Below are 22868 nucleotides of genomic sequence, written 5' to 3'. Positions count from 1 at the left end.
AAGCTGGGCTGTCATCAGTGCTGTGGGCTAGGACTTCAGAAGATGGTTTCCCTACCCATTGCAGACAGGTACAGCCCTACAAGAGATATCTGCTCTGTCACCATGGGTATCCACATCTGCAGACGTGGACGCAAATATCTGTGGCTCATTTTGGTGGGTATGGATGTGGATACCAATTTTGTATCCACATAGAGTTCTCTAGATAGATGGGCAAGGAGCCAGGCATACTCCTTCAAAGTGGGAGGTGATGGTCTGTAGCCAACAGCTTAAGAACTAGAGGACACCAAATGAAATGAATGGGGAGCAGGTTTAAAACTAATTAAATCAAGTTCTTCTTCACACAGCGTATAGTCAATCTGTGGAACTCCTTGCCAGAGGAGGCTGTGAAGGCTAGGACTATAACAGAGTTTAAAGAGAAGCTAGATAGTTTCATGGAGGTTAGGTCCATAAAAGGCTATTAGCCAGGGGATAGAATTGGTGTCCCTGGCCTCTGTTTGTCAGAGGCTGGAGAGGGATGGCGGGAGACAAATCGCTTGATCATTGTCTTCGGTCCACCCACTCTGAGGCACCTGGTGCTGGCCACTGCCGGCAGACAGGCTACTGGGCTAGATGGACCTTTGGTCTGACCCAGTATGGCCATTCTTATGTTCTTATGACCCTCTCCCATGGTGTGTCTAGACAACAGGGTTTTGTCGACAAAAGTGGACTTTAATTGACAAAACTATACCTGCATCTACACTACTGTCAAGTTCTATCGACATAACATTTTGTCAGCAGTTTTGTTACAGGGGTAAACCTAATTCTAGGAGGAATAACGCCTTTTGTTGACAGAGTTCTGTCGACAGAAGGCGTTATTGCATCTACACTGTCCTTTGGGTCTACACTGTCATGTCGACAAAGGGGCTTGCTTTGTCGACAGAACTACTGGTAGATGTCGTCTAGATGCTCTTTCTTGACAGAATCTTTGTCGACAGTATGTGTCGACAAAAGCCTGTCGTCTAGACATAGTCCTAGGATTTTCGCTGCTAGGATTGCTCCTTAGCAGTCAGGAACAACGTTTCCTTCCTGGTTACCAGTGACTCAGAAACAGATGGCGCCATTTTGGGCAATGACTGTGTGTCCTGTCCCCTTTCCTGGTGCAGAGGGCACACCATGGATTTCCTTTCTTCATTTTGTCGGGTTCCCTCATAGACCTTCTCTGCATCTGTTCCAGCCTGAATTCCTCTGCCCATGTGGAGGCAAACTGGCTCCACACGGGAAATAGTGGGAGGAGGGGGAGACGTCAGCTCCCAACCCACCCTGAAGAAGGAGGGCAGAGGTTTGCTGAGGTCTCAGCAGTGGTCCAGGCCACTCAGATTTTGGCATCCCATACCCCCAGGAAGGATACCTGGCAGCAGGCCTGGTCCCGGAAGCCTAGAGACCAGGGCAGTGGCTTGGCTTGGCCCAGATGCATCTGTCCTGGAAGCTTGTGGGGGCCCAGTATGTGGGTCTATTTATGACAGAAAAGAAACTGCACAATGGGGCTGAGTCAGGTGCAAGTAGGATGAAGTCTTCTGTTCCACAGACAGGACTGGGGGCAAGAAATGGACCCCCTCCAAAAGCTCAGGGGACACCCACACAGGCTGTGTGGGAGGGATGTGGCTTCTGGCTGAGACCCACAGAAACATCCGGGTCACCTGGGGTTGCCTCTATCTCATGTTCAAGTCATAGAAAAGACCACTTGGTCAGGAATGATCCACAGGCCAGAGCGCTGCACAGCTGGGGCCCTGCACATCTGGGGCTTCGGAATGCACAGCTAGACGCATGCACTGCAGGGTCCATGCAATGCACTGCTGAGGCTACACCGAGGCCTACTGAGAGCGGATCTCAGACAGCCCTGCAGCCCTTGGGACATCCCTCCACCTCCCCCCCCCCCCCCCGCCTGCACTGGAATTGGGGTGAACTGGCAGTGGAAGGGAGACATCATCCCTTGCACAAGGGGGAGGGGACATGTCCCCAGGTGGAGTTGCCAATGGGGATTTAGAGAGAATTAGTGCAGGGCTGGGACTATAGATTCCAGGTCTAAGGGGAGATGTCACAGCATTCCCTGCCCCCCTGAGCCAGTCAGCCCCCAGACCTATGTCTTGATGTCTTCCAAAGGGGCAAGGTCCCATCTCACATTCCCTATCAGCACTGGCAGCTCAGGCAGATAAACACAGATTGGCTGGATCCTAATGGTTTGCTTTTTCCCCACTACCCTGGTCTGACAGCTCAGACTGCCCATTTAACCACTGAATCTCTCAGGATACTCTGCGCTGGTTGACAGAGTTCAAGGAGAGAGGGAAAGACTCACTGGGGGTATGTCTACACTAGAAAGTTAGTTCGAACTAACGGACGTTAGTTCGAACTAACTTTCCTATGCGCTACACTAGCGCTCCGTTAGTTCGAACTTAATTCGAACTAACGGAGCGCTTAGTTCGAACTAGGTAAACCTCATTTTACGAGGACTAACGCCTAGTTCGAACTAGCTAGTTCGAACTAAGGGCTGTGTAGCCCTTTAGTTCGAACTAGTGGGAGGCTAAGGCTTCCCAGGTTTCCCTGGTGGCCACTCTGGCCAACACCAGGGAAACTCTATTGCCCCCCTCCCGGCCCCGGAGCCCTTAAAGGGCCACGGGCTGGCTACTCACTTTGTGCCAGTTGCAAGGCTGCAAGCACCCGTGCCTGCACAGCCTGCACCTGCCACACTATGAGCCAGCCATCCGAGGGCTCCCAGCCCTCCACTGCTCCCCACGACCAGCCTGGCGGCTCCCGGGAGCCTGCCCGGGGGCGCAAAAGGCGGGCGCCCGCCTGGTCAAGTGCGGAGATCGTGGACCTCATCGAGGTTTGGGGGGAAGCCTCAAATGTCCACGATCTCCGCACTAGCCACCGGAACGCGGCCGTCTATGGCCGCATGGCTGCCAGCCTGGCCGCCAGGGGCCACCAGCGCAGCCGGGAGCAGGTGCGCTGCAAGATTAAAGACTTGCGGCAGTCCTACTCCCGGGCCTGCCTGCCAGGGGCTGACCCGGAGGCCTGCCCCCACTTCCATGCCCTGGACCGCATCCTGGGGCCTCATGCCGTCCCTGCCCCCCGGGACGTGATTGACCCCGGGGCAGAGGGACCGCTCCTGGACACCGAGGAGGAGGAAGAGGGCTCTGAGAGCCAGGAGCCTGCTGCCAGCCTTCCCAGGACCCGGGACCCCCGAGGCACCCCACAGAGCCGCTCGCCTGCATCATCAGAGGCCGGGGAGGCATCCACCTGTGAGTACCCTCGTGTTCCCCTTATGTGTACGGGGGGCTGGGGCGAGAGGGAGCCCCGGGACCGTGCGCCTGGGCCTTGCCCACTACGGAGCAGCAGCTGGGGATCCTGCAGGGGCCCTGGCCTTGCAGAGGGGAGCTGGGTTTCACACACCTGGGCCCCTGGGGTAATTGACCGCTGGTCTTCTTGCACCACAGCTGCAGCACCGGGGACTGCAGGGCGCACCACCCCGCCTGCAGCAGCCGCCCGCGCCCGGGCAAGCAGGACAGCCAGGAACCAGGAGGACTACCAGAGGCGGCATCTCCGGTTCCTGGACCGACAGCTCCGTCTCCAGGACCACTGGGTCCAGGAGGACCTCAGGCTGCGCCAGAGGAGTCTGGAGGCCCTGGAGGAGCAGGGCCGTGCCCTGCGAGGCCACCTCCAGAGCCTGCTAGACCGCTTTCCATTTCCTCCTCCCCCTGCTCCCCCTCTTGCTCCCCCTCTTGCTCCCCCTGCTCCCCCTCTTGCTCCCCCTCTTGCTCCCCCTGCTCCCCCTCTTGCTCCCCCTCTTGCTCCCTCTGCTCCTCCTGCTCCTCCTGCTTCCGCTCCTGCTTCCTCCACACCCCCTGTCCTCTCTGCCCCCCCCTCCACAACCATTCCCCACCGACGCCCCCGGACCCGCAGTGTGGCGAGACGGGAGAGGCACCCAGACTCCCACCCCTGAGCTTTCCTTTCCCTTCCTCCCTTCCCTCCCCTCCCCTTCCAGCTCCCTCGTCCCAGGTTTCCCCCTCCCTTCTCCCACCTTCATTCCTCCCTCCCCCACCCCAGTTCTCTGAAATAAACAGACGTTTTTGTTGGAAAAACAGGTGTCTTTATTTGACAGTAGGTAGGGAGGGGAAAGGGGAAGGGGGGGGTAGGGTGGAAGAAGGCCCCGGTGGGGCATGCAGGGAGAGGTCAGTCCTCCTCCTCCTCCACCTGGAAGCTCTCCCGCAGGGCTTCCCGGATCCGGATGGCCCCCCGCTGGGCTTCCCGGACGGCGGCGGTGCGGGGCTGACCGTAGTGTCCAGCCATGCGGTCAGCCTCAGCCATCCAGGCTGGCAAGAAAGCCTCCCCCTTCCGCTCACACAAATTGTGGAGCACACAACATGCCGCCACCACGGGAGGGATGTTGTGCTCGGCCAGGTCCAGACGGGTGAGGAGGCATCGAAAGCGGGCTTTCAGTCGCCCGAAGGCCCCCTCCACCACGATGCGGGCCCTGCTCAGCCTGTTATTGAAGGCCTGGCGGGAGGGATTGAGGTGTCCCGTGTAGGGCTTCATGAGCCAGGGCTGCAGTGGGTAGGCGGCATCCCCCACCAGGCAGACGGGCATGTCCACGTCCCCGACCCTGATGTGGCGGTCGGGGAAGAAGGTCCCGTCCTGCAGCCGCTGGCACACGGAGGAGTTCCGGTACACCCGGGCGTCGTGTGCTTTGCCGGACCAGCCCACATTTATGTCCGTCAACTGTCCCCGGTGGTCACATACGGCCTGCAGGATGACGGAGAAGTACCCCTTGCGGTTCACGTACCGGGACGCCTGGTGTTCCGGGGCACGGATGGGGATGTGCGTCCCGTCGATGGCCCCCCCGCAGTTGGGGAAGCCGAGGGCGCCGAATCCCCGGATGACGGCATCCGGGTTGGCGAGGCGGACCACCCTGCGGAGCAGCACCCGGTTGATGGCCTTGACCACCTGCGGAGAGAGACACAGCAAAGCGTCAATCAGTGGGGCGCCCGGGTGGCTGGGAGCGTGCGTGTCCTGGCAGTGCCCCGCGCCCCACTCCCGGAAGCAACCCCCCTGGCGGCGTGTAGTACGGCCGGGACAGCCCGACCCCTCCGGTGCGGGGCGCTTTCGCCTCCTCCCGCCCCCCCCTTTGTCCCTGGGGCGGCCCATCCCCTCCTCGCAGCCCCCCTCCCCCCCGGCTCGGTGGCCGACGAGTGCCGTACCTGCATGAGCACTGCTCCGACAGTGGATCTCCCCACGCCGAACTGGTTCCCGACGGATCGGTAGCTGTCCGGCGTGGAGAGCTTCCAGAGGGCGATGGCCACCCGCTTCTGGAGGGGGATGGCGGGCCTCATGCGAGTGTCCCTTCTTTGCAGGGCAGGGGCGAGCCACTCGCAGAGCTCCAGGAAGGTGTCCCTCCTCATCCTAAAGTTCTGGGTCCACTGTCGGTCGTCCCAGCGCTCCAGGACGATGCGGTCCCACCAGTCGCTGCTGGTGTCCAGACGCCAGATGCGGCGGGGCACGCCGGTGCCGGGGCGCCGCCGCGGCTCCTCCACGGCCCCCAGGGCGGCCAGGCGGAGAGGCAGGGGGCTGACGTTCCCCAGGTGGTGCCAGGCAGCCTCGAGCCATTGCTGGCAGGCTTGCAGCAGCAAGTCCAGAACGTGCACCAGAAGGTGCAGGGCGAGCCGTGGCTCCATGTTGCCACCTGCGGCGGCCCCCCCGAAGGGAAGCACCGACACAGACGGGCACAGAGACCGACGCTTTGCTGTCCCTCGGCGAGGTTGGCAAGCAAGCAGGAAAAGCTGAGAACCGGCTGTCCAGGGGGGGTCCCTTTAAGCACGAGCCTCAGATAGCCTCAGACAGCAGCCACACAAAGCAACTGCTGACCTGATGCCCTGCCAGAACCGGTTTCAGCTGCCCTTAAATGCCCCCCTGCGTCCAATCAGTGTGGACGCGCTAGTTCGAACTAGCAAAACGCTAGTTCGAACTAGTTTTTAGTTCTAGATGCGCTAGTTCGAACTAGCTTAGTTCGAATTAACTAATTCGAACTAAGTTAGTTCGAACTAGCGCTGTAGTGTAGACGTACCCTGGGATGGGAGTTCATAAAAATCTGTGTGCATTCCAAAAGACTCAGACAGCTTGCGAAACTAACAAGTGAACAGATCAGATGGTGGGGAAAGGAAGGGATTTTGGTTCCCCAGACATCGGCAAGAAAAGTAATACATCAGGACACAACATTTCCCATTAAGAGCCTGGAGTGTGTAGGGGACAATTTTTTGTTTCAGAAGGTTGAGGAAGAAAGCACAGGTCAGCCATTTTCTAGTTGATTGAGATCAACATGCGGGAATAGCTTGTGCATCTGAAGGTGGGAGTTAAGTAGTATATACCTCAACACCGTTCGTCACCATGAGATTTTGACAGGTCTATGTCCCGCCTCTTCTGCTTTTGTCTGAGCGGCCATTTTGAAAAAAGTTTCAAAGTGTTTTTCTCATGTCTGTGTCAGGGGTGTGCTGCGTGTTTGTGCCTAGAGACATTTGATTGCTTTTTAAGAATAAAAAATTGCAAAAGCTAATGAAATAAAAGAGGAAAGCTGAGAGAGGGGCTTGAAACATAAAAAAAGAGAAGAAAGTAGAAAAAAGGTTTTTAGAGATGGCAGTTAAAGAAATTAGCAGAGGGGCAATTTTAAAAAGTGGATAGTTGGGTTTAAATGTAAAAGCAAATTAAAATAAAAACGGACAAAGAAAAGCAGCCTCCCAGCCCCTGGAATCCTTATCATTCCCCTATAGACAGCTGTTGGGTAAGGTTTCTGCTGCTTTCTAGATTCTCTCTCTTTCTCACCCAAGTAGCCATGTGTTGTGGGGTCTTTTGTCCTTTAGCTTTCTATACTGAACATCTCTCACCTCCGAAGAGGAAAAGATTTCTTGCTGCTGATTCTTCTAGCTACCACAGCTGTCTTTCAGCCTCCTTTTTTCTTTAAAAGCCTTCCTTTTTATCCTCTTTCATTGATTTCAGTTTATCCATCTCCCTCTTGCTGTTTTATCTAGCTGCCACTTCAAAAAGCCTTCTTTATTTTTTTAATTGGCTTCTAATTCTTTTTATATTTTTTATTCTATTTCCCTGTATTATTTAATGTGCTTTTAACTCATTTTTTACTTTTTTATTGCTGATTTCTACAATTGACACATGCTTCCCCCTGCTGTTCTATGCCCCTCTTTTATTTTAATTTGTTTTTATATTTATTTTATTTTTATTCAGTCTTGTAAATCTGTCTACCCACATTTTAAATTACCCCTCTGCCAATTTCTTTAGCCACCATCTCTAAAAGCCTTTATTTCTATTTTCTTCTTTTAATTTATTTTTCAAATCCCTCTCTCTCCTTTCCATTTTTCATTCATTAGCCTTTGCAATATTTATTCTTAAAAACCAATCAAATGTCTCCACCTGCAAACATGCTCCTCCCCCCCCCCCCCCCTGGCACTCACAAAACACTTTGAAACTTTTTTCAAAATGGCCAAAACTCAGACAGAAGTGGAAGGGGTGGGACATACACCTGTCAAAATTGTGTGGTGATAAAGGCTGTTGAGGTTTATACTACTGATGTCATTGAAGTTCTGGTGATCCTGAAATATGGCATTCCTGATTCTAATGAAAAGGAAGCTGTGAGAGGGGTCACCAGGGTGCAGGGGAAAGAGGCCAGGAGGAGGCTGGGAGGAGAACATGAAATGAAGGAGCTCAGGATAGGTCTAGACAATCTTCTATCGGAAAAAAAAATACCCACTTGGCCCCATCTAGACACAGCAGGATTATTTTGGAATAATGTCCAGCTGGAGGACTTCTCACTCCGACTCCTGTAACCCTAATTTCCTGAGGAGCAAGGGACGTCCTATTTTGAGCTACCTGTTAAACCTCATTGCAGGAGGAATAACAGGTAGTTCGAACTAGGGCTTTATTTTGAACGCACATTTCCCTGCCGCGTGTAGACAGACAGAGATCACACAGTCAAACAACAGGGAAGTGTAATGACAATGATCATAGGATGAGGCTTCCACACCATTCTCTATTGATAAGTAGTTTCTTGTCAGACAGAACAGTGTGACTTCACTGTTCTTTACCCATCCTGAGATCTGTTTCTGTATCTGGTGACAGTGGGGGAGTGATCAGGACAAAGTCCCCTCCTCACAGTCCTGACTTGAGTCAGAGTGGAAGTATCACAAACACAACTGACTGCAGTGTAACTCTTCCGCTGGGTACTGCCAGCAGCAGCCAGGGCCGAGTTCAGTATCTAGGGGTCGCTTTTCATCCATCTCACACAGAACCGGCTCAAGCCCCCCACCCAATAGCCGGGGAAATTCACACACCCCTGGGCACCTCTGAGAGGCAACGCTTTCCCACTCGTCAGCGCAGGGTCTGAGTGTGGAAAATAAACTTTTAATGAGAGAGAGAGAGAGAGAGAGAGAGAAATCACTTGGCATTAACTTGGGAAAATACCACAACCACAGTTCATAATTCCCCTGCAGCCATGAGTAACTGTCCCAGCTCAAATGGATTGAGCAATGCCCTTGGCTGCTCGGACTCATTAAACCAACAATGTGAGGGTCCCATTCACCTACCCAAACTTCAAACACCCCACGTACAGCTCTGTCCAGTCAGTGCAGACCCCGACACATCACCCTGATGACTTCACTCATTGAGCCTGAGGCCAGGCCACCTTTGTGCTGCTCCTGTGGTCCGCTTGCACCACCTGCCGCCATTCCTACCAGCCGCCTCCTGGTCGTTCCCGCCAGCTGCTCCGCTTGCACCACCTGCCACCATTCCTACCAGCCGCCTCCTGGTCGCTCCCACCAGCTGCTCCGCTGACCACCTGCCACCATCCTACCAGCCGCCTCCTGGTCACTCCCGCCAGCTGCTCCGCTGACCACCTGCCGCCATTCCTACCAGCTGCCTCCTGGTCGTTCCCAGCCAGCTGCTCCGCTGACCACCTGCCGCCATTCCTACCAGCTGCCTCCTGGTCGTTCCCACCAGCTGCTCCGCTGACCACCTTCCGCCATTCCTACCAGCCGCCTCCTGGTCGCTCCCACCAGCTGCTCCGCTGACCACCTTCCGCCATTCCTACCAGCCGCCTCCTGGTCGTTCCCGCCAGCTGCTCCGCTGACCACCTGCCGCCATTCCTACCAGCTGCCTCCTGGTCGTTCCCACCAGCTGCTCCGCTGACCACCTTCCGCCATTCCTACCAGCCGCCTCCTGGTCGCTCCCACCAGCTGCTCCGCTGACCACCTTCCGCCATTCCTACCAGCCGCCTCCTGGTCGTTCCCGCCAGCTGCTCCGCTGACCACCTTCCGCCATTCCTACCAGCCGCCTCCTGGTCGTTCCCACCAGCTGCTCCGCTGACCACCTGCCGCCATTCCTACCAGCTGCCTCCTGGTCGTTCCCCAGCCAGCTGCTCCGCTGACCACCTGCCACCATTCCTACCAGCCACCTCCTGGTCACTCCCGCCAGCTGCTCCGCTGACCACCTGCCGCCATTCCTACCAGCTGCCTCCTGGTCGTTCCCGCCAGCTGCTCCGCTGACCACCTGCCACCATTCCTACCAGCCGCCTCCTGGTCACTCCCGCCAGCTGCTCCGCTGACCACCTGCCACCATTCCTACCAGCTGCCTGCGGGTCGCTCCTGCCAGCTGCTCTGCTGACCACTTGCCGCCATTCCTACCAGCCGCCTGCTGGTCACTCCCGCCAGCTGCTCTGCTGACCACCGGCCACCATTCCTACCAGCCGCCTCCTGGTCGCTCCCGCTAGTTGCTCCGCTGACCACTTGCCGCCATTCCTACCAGCCACCTGCTGGTCGCACCCGCCAGCTGCTCCGCTGACCACCTGCCGCCATTCCTACCAGCCGCCTCCTGGTCGCTCCCGCCAGCTGCTCCGCTGGCCACCTGCTGTTGCTCCTACCGGCCAGTGTAATGGGTCTGGCTGGCTGTAATGGGTTTGGCTCCAGGCCAAACCAGTGATATCAGCTCTTATTGATTTCAACTCTTTAGCCATCACCCCATGGGCAAATCTCTCCTTTTAGCTGGCTGATACCAAGCAGTAGTTCAACTCCTGCTTACAGCAGTAGAGCGCAAATACCGAATAAATGTCCTTTAGTCATGTACCCAAGTATTTCTACTTAGTTACTTTCCACCTGTGGTGTGGTCTAGTGGTTAGGGCAGGGGCTACAGTGATACTGCAGGGAGCTACAAACCGGGTCTCCCAGGGGCTACATGTCTCCCTGCTGTGTCATTTCCTTTCTGCACAGTCACAGCTCCCAGGTGTAGGACGTCACAGAAACGGCCACATCCCCTGCATGTGGTCACAGACTCCCTGGGGGTTTCTCGGAAACCCTCCCCCTGCGGTCGCTGGGATGGGAGCTGATGCCTGCTCTGCCCAGCCCCAGCTGGCTCAGGTTTGGCCCCACCCTGAGAAAGATCAAAGGGCTCTGTTCCCACCCCCACCAAGATCAGTCACTGTCCCTCCCAGTCGCCCCACAGAGACACCGGCAGGGAGCTGAGAGGGGATGGGGCCAGGTGAGTCTGAGCCCCAGATGTGCCCCGCTGTGAGCCCGCACCAGAAGCAGCCCTGGGTCCTGCTGACACGTCCCCACCGGGGTCTTCTCCATCCAGTGGAGCATCATCCAGCCGGCTGTGCACAGACCCTGCTGCTGGGCTGACGCATCGCTTGTCCCTCCACACAACCCGTGTGGTCAGCTGTGGCTGGAAACATCCACCTGAGCCTGCAGTTAGATGAGCACGTGGGTGACCTTGAGGTTTCCTGCCCCCTTCAATCCCCCCCAAGCTGAGTCTATAAACCCTGCAGGCCTGCAGCAGAGACGCTGTCCCTGCACGGACTGAAAACATGCAGGTTCACTTCTTGTTTCTGCTCCCCATGGCCTTTCTCCTGCCGTCTGGGACTTGGGCTGGTGAGTACAGCTGGGTTTGGGCAATCTAGGAGTTTGGGGTAAATGGGGATTCTCAGGGACTGGGTTCTGTGGGTTTTAGCTCAGGGTTTGTAACAGGTTGCACCCATTTGTCCCCCACTTATACAGGAGTAGCTGGAGTTACCTGGTGTTGCTTGGGAAACCAGCCACCCCCTCTCCTGATCTCCCCCAGACAGCCCCGCTGCCCCTGACCCCCGCCCCGACCAGCTCTGATTCCTGCCCCCCCTCTTCTTCCCAGCCATCCCTGCTCCCCTTTTGGCTGGTTCCTACCTCCCCGAGAACCGGCCCGGCTCGAGTCCTGTGCAAAGTCAGCCCCCACATATATTACATTTGAGATCATGGGTGGGAGAGAGGAGGGAACTCCCCTGCCCCGGATGTGCCTGCGCAGTGGAACGGGCTGTTAGAGGTGAGTGGGGCAGCTGTTCCTTGGAGCACCAGCATGATGGGGAAGGGGGATCGGGTCCAAAAGTACCTTAAAACCTTCTCCTGGAGGAAAGGTCATCTCATTCAAAGTTTGGTTGCAGTAGCTCTTATAGTTTCCAATTTATTAGCGCACAAACATACAAACATTCTCCTTTATATAGTAGATTATGATAAATTTGATTTCAAATGTGCCTTGTGAAGTATCACCCGAAAACTCATAATTTGCTGACCATTATTGTCCTGAGAAAATAGCTGTAGCCAGTAAAGTGATAAGATTATACTGCAGGATGGTACTCAGACATGTTTCAAGTGTGTGGAGCCAACACAAACCAGTTCCCCAGAGGCAAAAGACTAGCCAATGCTTCAGCCAGGTGTCAATGAAATAAAATGCCCCTTCACCTGGTTAAATTGGCAATTTTGGGGCAGGAAGTAGGACCTAGGAGAAAAATATCCATCGTGATGGACAAACAACTTGGGACACTCGTCTGCACAGACCTTCTGTTTTCTAAACCCCAGTGGGAGAGGATTCTCAAAGAAGAGAAACAGACAGAAAAGGCTGGGAGCAGACCTCCCAAACAATGTCCCTCTTTCAATCTACACCCGGCATTCACAACACCAGATGCACAAAGGCAGCAGCACGGAATTGAGGGAGGGATCCTGAGGGAAGGCAAATTGAGCCAGAAAGTTTGCAGGGAGGTGGTGGGAAAGATCTCCCCAGGCAGAGATGAAAACATGTCGCTGTCCCGTTCAGCGGCGATGTCTGTGACAGAGGATGTGGGGGGCAAGGCGTTGTCTCACCACACGCCAATAGAATCACAGAATCCCAGGTCTGAAAGAGCCCTCAGGCGTCATCAAGTCAAGCCCCCTGCCCACAACTCAACCATCCCAGCCAGGGGTTTGTCAATCAGGGCCTGAAATACCTCTAAGGCTGGAGATTCCACCCGCTCCCTAGGGAACCCATCTCAGTTCTTCACCACCCGCCTAGGGAAATCATTTGTCCTAATATCCAGCCTAGACCTCCCCCGCTGCAACATGAGCCCATTGCTCCTTGTTCTTCCTCCACTGAGAACAGCCTCTTTCTAGGCCCCGTGGAACCCCCCTTCAGGAAGCTGAAGGCTGCTCTCAAATCCCCCCTCGCTCTTCTATTCTGCAGATCAAACAAGCCCCAATCCCTCGGCCTCTCCTCGTAGGTCATGTGCTCCAGCCCCCCCTGATATGTCCCTCCCTGGAGGAGAAGAGCCCCAGTTTTGGCTCATGGAAGTTTGCCAACTCTCCCAGACCACATGCCACAAATGGCATCTGCTCATTGGATAACTAGCTGGAGAACCCTTCTCAGAGAGTCATTATTAATGGTTCACAACCCTGCTGGAAAGGTGTAACAAGTGGGGTTTCACAGGGGTCTGTTTTGGGACCGGCTCTGTTCAATATCTTCATCAGGTCCCTGTCTCCCCAAAAGAAATAATCCTGCCTGTTCTGGGTCCCTGTGTCAACATCCACCGTGTGCTCCGCTGTGTCCCTGTCACCCAGTAAACCCTCTGTTCTACCAGCTGAATAAGAGTCACATCCAGCTGTGTATGGGGGGCAGGGCCTGGGGACCCCCGTCACCTGGTGACACTCTCCCCAGCCCATTCTGGGCGGAGGTTCCCCAGGAGCAGGTTAAGTGCTTTGCTGGGACGAAGGAGATTTGAGATCAGATCTCACCTCCCGGTGGGAACGTTGGGCTGGCTCCCCGAGGTTGGGAATTCGATGCTGTGGCGAGTGGAGCCGCGCACCCAGAATTAGAAACCATCCAGTTGGGCCTCAGTTTCCCCGTCTGCACAAGGAGGGGAGAACAAGCAGTTTCCACCACAGGCAATGGGGCAGGGGGCAGACGAAGCTTTCTGAGCAATGCGCCTTTAGGGAAACCAACGATTTTCCACGGGACCAGAGATTTGGGAGGTCGGGCTTCGCACAGTCCAGCCACTGTGGGCTGACGGAGAAGGAGAAGCCATTAGGGTGCGAACTGCATCCATGCCTAGGGAGTCAAGGGGGCTCTTTGAGTGAACCTGGTCTCCCCCCAGGGCGCATCATCGGGGGGCATGAAGCTGAGCCCCACTCCAGGCCCTACATGGCCTTTCTGCATGTACAAGAAGGAGACAACTACAAGTGCTGCGGCGGGTTCCTGGTGTCGGAGAACTTTGTGCTGACGGCCGCTCACTGCCAGGGAGAGTAAGTGCCTCAGGGCTGGGACGTGGGGGTGGGTGGGGTCAGTGGGGGAGGGGGAGCAGGGAGCTCTGGCACCGGCATGGGGGGGCAGGGAAGGGGCAGGAGGTGGCTGGGCTGGAGGGGCAGAGCCCAGGGGTCTGACCTGCTCAGGGGGCATTGAAAAGTCTCTATAGGTGTCTGCAACCCATGGCCCAGCCCCATCAACGGGGATAAACCATTGGGCAGGGAGTTGTCCCAGTCCCAGGGCAGCTCTGCAGGGCACTGGGCTGGGGGGCTGGGTATGGACCCCGCCCCAGATCTAGCTGGGAGGGGGGAATTGGCTGCGGAGGGTGGGGAGAGCTGGGGCCCAAGCTCAAAGACACCAGAAAGAATCTGAGATCCCTGCCCAAGAGCCACGGGCTGCCCTGTGCCCACAAGGTCAGAATTGATGAGCCAGAAACACACGTGTCCATTCCCTGCATCTAACCCCTCCCCCCCCCCCCCCACACACACTACTCTCAGCTTTCACAGAAGCATCACTGTCGTCCTGGGAGCCCACAACATCAGCCAATGGGAACCGAGCCAGCAAGTGATCCGAGTGCGACGGCAGATCCCCCACCCGCAGTACAACGACATACCTAACAATAACGACATCATGATACTGCAGGTACCACCCCCATCCCATCCCCCACCCCCAGTGACCTCACACTGCTGCAGGTACCGCCCCCATCCCATCCCCCACCCCCAGTGACCTCACACTGCTGCAGGTACCACCCCCATCCCATCCCCCACCCCCAGTGACCTCACACTGCTGCAGGTACCACCCCCATCCCATCCCCCACCCCCAGTGACCTCACACTGCTGCAGGTACCACCCCCATCCCATCCCCCACCCCCAGTGACCTCACACTGCTGCAGGTACCACCCCATCCCATCCCCCGCCCCCAGTGACCTCACACTGCTGCAGGTACCGCCCCATCCCATCCCCCGCCCCCAGTGACCTCACACTGCTGCAGGTACCGCCCCCATCCCATCCCCCACCCCCAGTGACCTCACACTGCTGCAGGTACCGCCCCCATCCCATCCCCCACCCCCAGTGACCTCACACTGCTGCAGGTACCGCCCCCATCCCATCCCCCACCCCCAGTGACCTCACACTGCTGCAGGTACTGCCCCATCCCATCCCCCACCCCCAGTGACCTCACACTGCTGCAGGTACCACCCCATCCCATCCCCCACCCCCAGTGACCTCACACTGCCGCAGGTACCACCCCCATCCCATCCCCCACCCCCAGTGACCTCACACTGCCGCAGGTACCACCCCCATCCCATCCCCCACCCCCAGTGACCTCACACTGCTGCAGGTACCGCCCCATCCCATCCTCCCATTCCCATCCCGTTATGCTCCCTTTGATGTCAGACTCCTACATGGAATGTCACAGGGAGGAGGGGGGAAATTATTATCCTTGGCCTCTGAGGACAGGACAAGAAGCAAGGGGTTTAAACTGCAGCAATGGAGGTTTAGGTTGGACATTGGGAAAAACTTCCTACCTGTCCGGGTGGTGAAACGCTGGAATAAATTGCCCAGGGAGGTTGTGGAATCCCCATCTCTGGAGAGATTGAAGAGCAGGTTGAACAGACGCCTGTCAGGGATGGTCTAGACGGTGCTGGGTCCTGCCGTGAGGGCAGGGGACTGGACTTGGTGACCTCTCGAGGTGCCTTCCAGTCCTAGTGTTCTGTGATTCTACGATCCTATGCATTGGCTGGATCTTTTCTCTCCTTGGATTGTGCCTCCCCTGTTACCTCTGAGCTCAGTGCTGACCCTGGCGCATTCGCTCTCCCTTTTCTGTAGCTGCAGGAGCCTGCAAACATTAATGATGAAGTCGGACTCCTCCCCCTGCCCCCAGCCAAGGAGCGAGTGCAGCCTGGGACCCACTGCAGCGTCGCTGGCTGGGGTCAGACAGACACAAACAGAGAAGGAGGCTCAGCGACACTCCGGGAGGTGACGTTGAAAGTGCAGGATGACCGGGAGTGTCAGAAAGGTCGCACATATAACCGGTCCACCATGATGTGTGTGGGGGACCCAAAGAAGCGCCAGGCCTCCTTTAGGGTAAAACTCACCCGCCTCCTTCATAAACTCTTCTTACTACTGAGGGGCTTTCTCTTGCCATTGGGTCCAAGAGGACAAATCAGGGAGCAGGTCCCACTGCGCTAGGTGCTGTACTAATGAATTGGAAATAGCTGCCCTTCTCGCCAGGGGAGGCAGAGAGCAGCTGGGGGCTGGAGCACACGACCTACGAGGAGAAGCTGAGGGATTGGGGCTTGTTCAGTCTGCAGAAGAGAAGAGTGAGGGGGGATTTGAGAGCAGCCTGCAACTACCTGATGGGAGGGTCCAAAGAGGATGGAGAGAGGCTGTTCTCAGTGGGGGCAGGTGGCAGAACAAGGAGCAACGGGCTCACATTGCCGTGGGGGAGGTCTAGGTTGGAGATTAGGAAAAACTATTTCCCTAGGCGGGTGGGGAAGCCCTGGGCTGGGTTCCCTAGGGAGGGGGTGGAATCTCCATCCCTAGAGGTGTTTAACTCCTGGTTTGACCAAGCCCTGGCTGGGATGGGTGAGTTGGATTGATCCTGCCTTGGGCAGGGGGCTGGACTCGATGAATCCTGAGGTCTCTTCCAGTCCTGCAGTTTTGTGACTCATTAAAGAGTTGGGGTTGTTGCTGAGACAGGCTGGGCCATGGGGGCCAGAGCAGGGGCGGGAGGACGGTGTCTCTGAAGTGCTGCTCCGTGTTTGAAGGATACGACTGGCTGAGCCGTTCTCATCGGTGGCTTGTTCTGTGTTGCAGGGCGACTCCGGGGGCCCCTTGGTGTGCCGGGGAGTAGCCCAGGGCATCGTGTCCTTCGGACCTTCCTCTGGGAAGCCCCCCAGAGTGTTCGCCCGACTCTCCACCTTCGTCCCCTGGATTGAAGAAACGATGGAGGGACTGCAACCCTGAGTCCCACCGAGAATCGCTGTCTAGGCTGGAGCAGCGTCACTTCTGTCCGTCGGTTTGGCCCAGAGATACGGCCTGCTTTGCCAAGCAGCTGAGGCTACCCCCTGTCCCTAAGCTGAACCCCCCCAAGCTTCAGCACCCAACCAGGCAGCACTACGCCAGGGAGCCCAGAGGAATTAGGAGCCTGTTTCAATCCCATTGCTCTGCACTTCCTCGGCAGTCCCAAGCCAGACTTTTCCCCAGGGTCGGACATGAGCCCCGGGCTGCCCACTCTCCCGACTGGTGGACTTGGTTTCATTTGTGGCATTTGGTCTGGGAGAGTTGCAAACGCTGGGCAGGGCCGGGGGGTCAGTCACTCCCTCCCGTCCCAGCACGAGATGTGGGTGGGTAGGGGAGCTCCTCGTCATTTTCTGACCTGAGCTGTGTGAGACCTGCCCCCTGCCCTGGGCTCACTGGGGCTCTTCGTCCCCCCAGAGCGGTCCCAGCCCAATCTGGACAGAGCGGTTCCCTGGGGGGCCCTGGGAGCTAGTCCACAGGAAGGGAACTGAGATCTGCTCAACTGACCTCAGCTGCTGTGACCTTCCCGAGAGTCCCCTTCTGCCCTCCCCTGCTGCTTGTCTCTCGCTGCTTCAGAGCCAGCAATGAATAAAAACAGTATTGCAAACCAGTGAAGTTGTGTCTGTCTGGGAGCTGAATGACCAGTGCCACCACCAGAGCCCCCTAGGAGTTGGGGACCACACACTCCTCCCTGTGAATCCCCCCCCATTACCTCAACCTGTTGCAGGTACCACCCACATCCCATCCCTAGATGGGGTCACTGGCTGCAGTCCCATTGATTTACCCAGTGCTGGGGCTGGGCCGTGGCTTACAGAGGCCCCATACAGATTCACCGATGCCCCTGAGATGCTCTGACCCCTGGGCTCATCTCCTCAAGACTGGCTGCCACTTATTTCACCCCTGCTTCCCATGCCAGATACCTCTCCCACTGTCCCCACATCCCAGGCCAGAGGCACTGGAAGTGAGTGGCCATTAGCATGAAGCTTGGCCCCACCATTTCTTTTTATCCCCTTTGACAAGAACTTCCAGAGAGGCAATGTAGGTCCTGGAGTGGGGCTGGGCTTCCCGGACCCTGATGATCTCACCTGTGGGGTGGAGGAGCCCCCTCACCTCCCTGTTCCCAGCTGGGACTGAGCTCGCCATCCCAAGGTGGCATTCTCCAATCTTGATCCCACCCCCTGGGGGATCCCTGGGCCTGGATCCCGGCCCCTTGCTCCGCTCTGCCCCACACAGGGACCCCATGGGGATGGAAGGTCAACCTGTCACTCTGACTTGTCTGGGTGGAGAATCGGTGCTAAATGCAATAGGATTGAGTGTGTGATCAGACTGCCTTGAGTTATGTGCTTTGGAGGCCGAGGTCATAAGGGCACTGACATTTGCTTTCAGTCCAAATTCCTTCCCAATCCTGTGCTACTTTGAACATCTGTTGTTGGGAGGACCCTGTGTGGAGGGATCCTTCTGAAAATCTGGTCCTTTTTTCGTATCTGTTTGAGAAGTGTCTCCAACAGCGGTTCAGGAGACTGTAAGTCTGTGTGGCTAGAGATCCCAAACTGAGTCATTATCAAGAGGTCAAATTTTCACCCCTGTCCTCTTTCCCGCACAAACATGTCCCCTTTGCCGGGTGGTGGTGGTGGTGGTGGTCTATATGGTGACCATGACATGGATCTGAGGCATCAGCCTGTTTTTTCTCTCCCCAGATGTTAGACATATCTGAGTAACACCCACCAGTCGAATCTCTCCATTTTACCAGCCACACATATTAGACCAGGACAATAATGATCAGCAGATTATGCGTTTTCCGATGACATTAAGCAAGGCACACTTGGCTTTAAATATATGAGAATCCTGTACATGAGGTAAAAATGCAGACAGCCTGTGACAGATTCTATGGACCCCCACTGAGTGCCCATCTCTGAGACATCCCCCAAAGTCCCAGAGGCCCCCGATCCCAGCTGTACTCACCATCCCGAGCCCAAGGGGGCAGGAGAAAGGCCATGGGGAGCAAGAGCAAGATCTGGACCTGCATCTTCAGAGGCAGTTCATGGACAGCACATGTGCCTCATGTCTGTGGGATTTGTAGACTTAGTTGGGGAGAAATCGGGGGGGGGGCAGGAAACTTCAGTGTGACACACAGTCATCTAACTACCTGCTCGGGCCTTGCAGTTTCCAACCACGTGGGCTGGGGGGAAGGGCAGACCCTGCATCAGCCTAGCAGCTGGGATCTTGCACAGCTGGCTGCCTGCTGACTGGCTGGTTCCCTGGACAGATGGATGGAGAAAACTCTGGTGGGGACGTGTCCAGCAGGTCCAGGGCTGCTCTGGGTGCCGGCTCACAGCTGGGGCTCAGACTCACCTGTCGCATTTAAGTCAGTTCTGCTGATATTAATCAAATGCAACATGTACCCGATTTCCAGCCATATGGCAGCACTTTGAGTGAGCAATGACAGTCCAGGGATTGACCTACTAAAATGCATCTCAGCAGACGACCATTCAGCTGATGACTTTTTTGTGTTGGCTCCCACCCACGGGCCACTAACCAATAGGTGGAGGGCCATGTGTCGAGTAGCCCAGATCTAGACGGAAAGCCTCTTGTCTAGTCGGCGTTACCCAGATGTAATCACATTCGAAACACAGATACAGCGTCAAGATTCATCATTTCAGAGAACACCACGGATGCTGTAATGGGTCCACCTGCTGGTGAGCGCCCTACTGTGGCCAGGTGGCACCTGGCAAGGTCCTTGCTGGGTTGTCTGGTTGCCTTCAAATTCCTGGCAGGATCAGGGCCTGACTAGCCCTGTCCATGGTGCTAGTGAATCTCTGCTTGTGCCTGGTCTCTGGCCACTGGGTCTGGGTCTTACCCAGGTCTCGGCTCAGCTCACACCGGGAGCTGGCCGTGGTGCTGATCTCCCAGTCAGGGTAGAGACCTGGCTGGGTCAAGCTCCTCAAGGGAACTGCCCAGCCTCATCCCTGCAGCTTCTTTTATACCCCTCTGCTGGGTCCTGATTGGCTGCTGCAGAGACAGCCACTCTATGGTGTCTGGAGGACCTGAGTCTTGAGTCTGGCTGCAGAAGGCAGCTTTGGTTCAGGCCTAGCACAGGCCTTCCAACATGGCTATAGAAAAACCATATTGTTACAGGAGGAAGGTGCAGGAGCAGGCAGAGGATGGGGTGGGAGGGTGCAGGAGCAGACCGGGGCTGGGAGAGCTGGGCAGGAGGGAGAGCATAGGGGAGGGATAGGGGCATGGGGACTGGCCATGAGGGGGGAGGGGAGTGCTTACCTAGCTTCATGCACCCTGCTACTCACTGCTGCTCCTATTGCCCGAAATCTGGCCAATGGGAGCAGCACAGCAGGGAAATCCTCCCGGGAGCTGTGCTTCAGCCAATCAGAGTGTGGGCTTGCCCCACTGTCAGTGGGGTTCTGAGGGTTGTGAGTCTGGAGATGGGAGTGAAGTAAAGTCCAAGATTCTCTAAAAAAACTACTTGAGTCAGAGTGGAAGTATCACAAACGACTGGAGTGAAACCCTTCTGACAGGTACTGCCAGCAGCAGCCAGGGCCGGGTTCAGTATCTAGGGGTCCCTTTTCTTCCATCTCACACAGAACCGGCTCAAGCCCCCCACCCAGTACCCTGGGAAATTCACACACCCCTCGGCACCTCTGAGAGGCAATGCTTCTCCACTCTCATGCACAGAGCCTGAGAGAAATTTTTAATGAGAGAGAGAGAGAGAGAAGTAACGTGGCATTAACTTGGGAAAATACCACAACCAGACTTCATACTCTCCCCCCAACTTGCCCCACAAGCAACCGTCCCAGCTCAAATGGATTGGGCAGTGTCCTTTGCCCCTCAGGCTCACTAGTCCAACAATGTGAGGGTCCCATTCACCTACCCAAACTTTCTCCGTACCCCACTTCAAACGTCTCGCCTACAGCTCTGTCCAGTCAGTGCAGACCCCAACACATCTTCCTGAGGACTCCACTCATTGAGCGTGAGGCCAGGCCACCTTTGTGCTGCTCCTGTAGTCTGCTTGCTCCGCCTGCCGCTGTTCCTACCAGATGCCTTCCAATCACTCCTGCCAGCTGCTCTGCTGGCCACCTGCCACCGCTCCTACCAGCCACCCGGTGGTCATTCCACTGGCTGAAATGGGTCTGGCTCCAGACCAAACCAGTGATTTAAGCATTTAGGGTCTGTCTACACTGCCACCCTAGTTCAAACTAGGGTGGTTAATGTAGGCATTCGAAGTTGCAAATGAAGCCCGGGATTTAAATATCCCGGGCTTCATTTGCATATTGCCGGGCACCGCCATTTTTAAATCCCTTTGGTGCGATTTAAAAAGTAGTGCTCTCCTTTTAGCTGGCTGCTAGCAAGCAGTAGTTCAGCCCCTGAAAGCGCAAATGCTGAACAAATGTCCTTGAGTCTTGTACCCAGGTATTTCTACTTACTTACTTTCCACCTCTGGTGTGGTCTAGTGGTTAGAGCGGGTGTACGGTGATACTGAAGGGAGCTACAAGCCGGGTTTATGTGTCTCTTTGCTGTGTCATTTCCCCTCTGCACAGTCCAAGCTCCCAGGTGAAGGATGTCACAGAAATGGCCACATCCTCTGCATGTGGTCACAGACGCCCTGGGGGGCTTCTCAGAAACCCTCCCCCTGCAGTCGCTGAGATGGAGGCTGATGCCTGCTCTCTACAGCCACAGCTGGTTCAGGTCTGGCCCCACCCTGAGAAAGATCAAAGGGCTCTGTTCCCACACACCACTGATCTCAGTTGCTCCCCCTCCCAGTCCCCTCATAGATACACTGGCAGGGAGCTGAGCAGGGCCAGAGCCAGATGAGTCCAAGCCCCAGATGTGCCCAGCTGTAAGTCAGCACCAAGAGAAGCTTTGGACCCTGCTGGGCACGTCCCCACTGGGGTCTTCTTTGTCCAGTGATGCATCATCCAGCCGGCTGTGCAGGGACCCAGCTACAGGGCTGACACGTGGCCTGTCCTTACTCCAGCCCGTGTGGTTGGCTGTGTTTGGAAACTGCATTTCAATAAGTTTACATGTGACCTTGAGGTCTCCTACGCCCTTGAGTCCCTCCCCCCAATCTGAGTCTATAAACCCTGAAGATCTGGTACAGATGCATCATCCCTGCACTGAGTTCAGACATGCAGGTCCACATCTTGGTTCTGTTCCCCATGGCCTGTCTCCTGTCCTCTGGCACTTGGGCTGGTGAGTACAGCTGAGTTTGGGGGGGCCCTGGGACTTTGGAAAGTGTGGGGATTCTCCAGGACTGGGTACTGGCAGTGCTACCTCAGGGCTTGTGACAGGTTGATCCCTTTTGTTCATCATTTATTATGATACATTTTATTCCAAGTGTGCCTTGTGAAGAACCACCCGAAAACTCATAATTTGCTGATCATTATGGTCCTGATAAAATTGATGTGGCAGGTAAAGTGATATGCTTATATTGCAGGGTGGTACTCAGATGTATTTCAATAGTATGAAGCAGCCTCAAACTGATTCCCCAGAGACAAAAGACTAGCTGATGCCTCAGCCAGGTGTCAATGAAATAAACTGTCCCTTCACCTAGTTAAATTGCCATTCTGGGGCAGGAAGACGGACTTAGCTGAAAAATGTCCATTGTGTTGAACGAACATCTTGAGACATGCATCAGCATAGACCTTCTGTCTTCTAAGCCCCAGCAAGAAATGAATTGCAAAGAGAAACAGCTACAAAAAGGGGGACAGACCCCCCCCCCCAAATAATCTCCCTCTGTCTTTCTACCTTCTGCATGCACACCAGATGCACAGAGGCAGCCACAGGGGATTGAGGGAGGGATCCCGAGGGAAGGCAAATTCATTCAGAAGGTTTGCAGGGAGGTGGTGGGAAAGATCTCCCCAGGCAGAGATGAAAACGTGTCCCTGCCCTGTTCAGCGGTGATGTCTGTGACAGAGGATGTGGGGGGGCTTGTCTCATCAAGCACCGATAACCTCGGTGTCAGCCACTGTGCAGAAGAAGGAAGAGCTGGAGAAAAGAAGAAAATGGGTCAGTGACAGCAGCTCTGAGCTCCACCCAAAAGGAAAGACCCCGGGTCCCATCCCCCACCCCTGCACCTCGGGTTCGACCTTGACCGTCAACTCTGTTGTGGAAAGTCCGGGCAGTGACTCACCCGCTGCTCGTACATCTGGCACCAGTTCCTGCCACAGAGAGATCAGAGCTTTTGATTTCCCCTCCAGACCCACGGGGGGCCCGGTGTGGGGCAGAGCTGAG

General features: G+C 56.0%; 1 protein-coding gene across 1 annotated transcript; it reads left to right on the top strand.

Annotated features, from left to right (window-relative positions):
- Positions 1-10891: 10891 nt before the first annotated feature.
- Positions 10892-17197, top strand: LOC142821211 (mast cell protease 1A-like). The gene is made up of 5 exons (XM_075912057.1): positions 10892-10955; positions 13457-13604; positions 14112-14247; positions 15432-15689; positions 16422-17197. Exons 1-5 carry the CDS (start codon positions 10892-10894, stop codon positions 16569-16571), a joined length of 756 nt encoding a protein of 251 aa, XP_075768172.1. The 3' UTR covers positions 16572-17197.
- The last annotated feature ends 5671 nt before the right edge of the window (positions 17198-22868 follow it).

The sequence above is a fragment of the Pelodiscus sinensis genome, chromosome 30 (assembly GCF_049634645.1).
Source record: "Pelodiscus sinensis isolate JC-2024 chromosome 30, ASM4963464v1, whole genome shotgun sequence".
Classification (NCBI taxonomy): domain Eukaryota; kingdom Metazoa; phylum Chordata; order Testudines; family Trionychidae; genus Pelodiscus; species Pelodiscus sinensis.
This window is presented reverse-complemented; position numbering and strand designations above follow the sequence as displayed.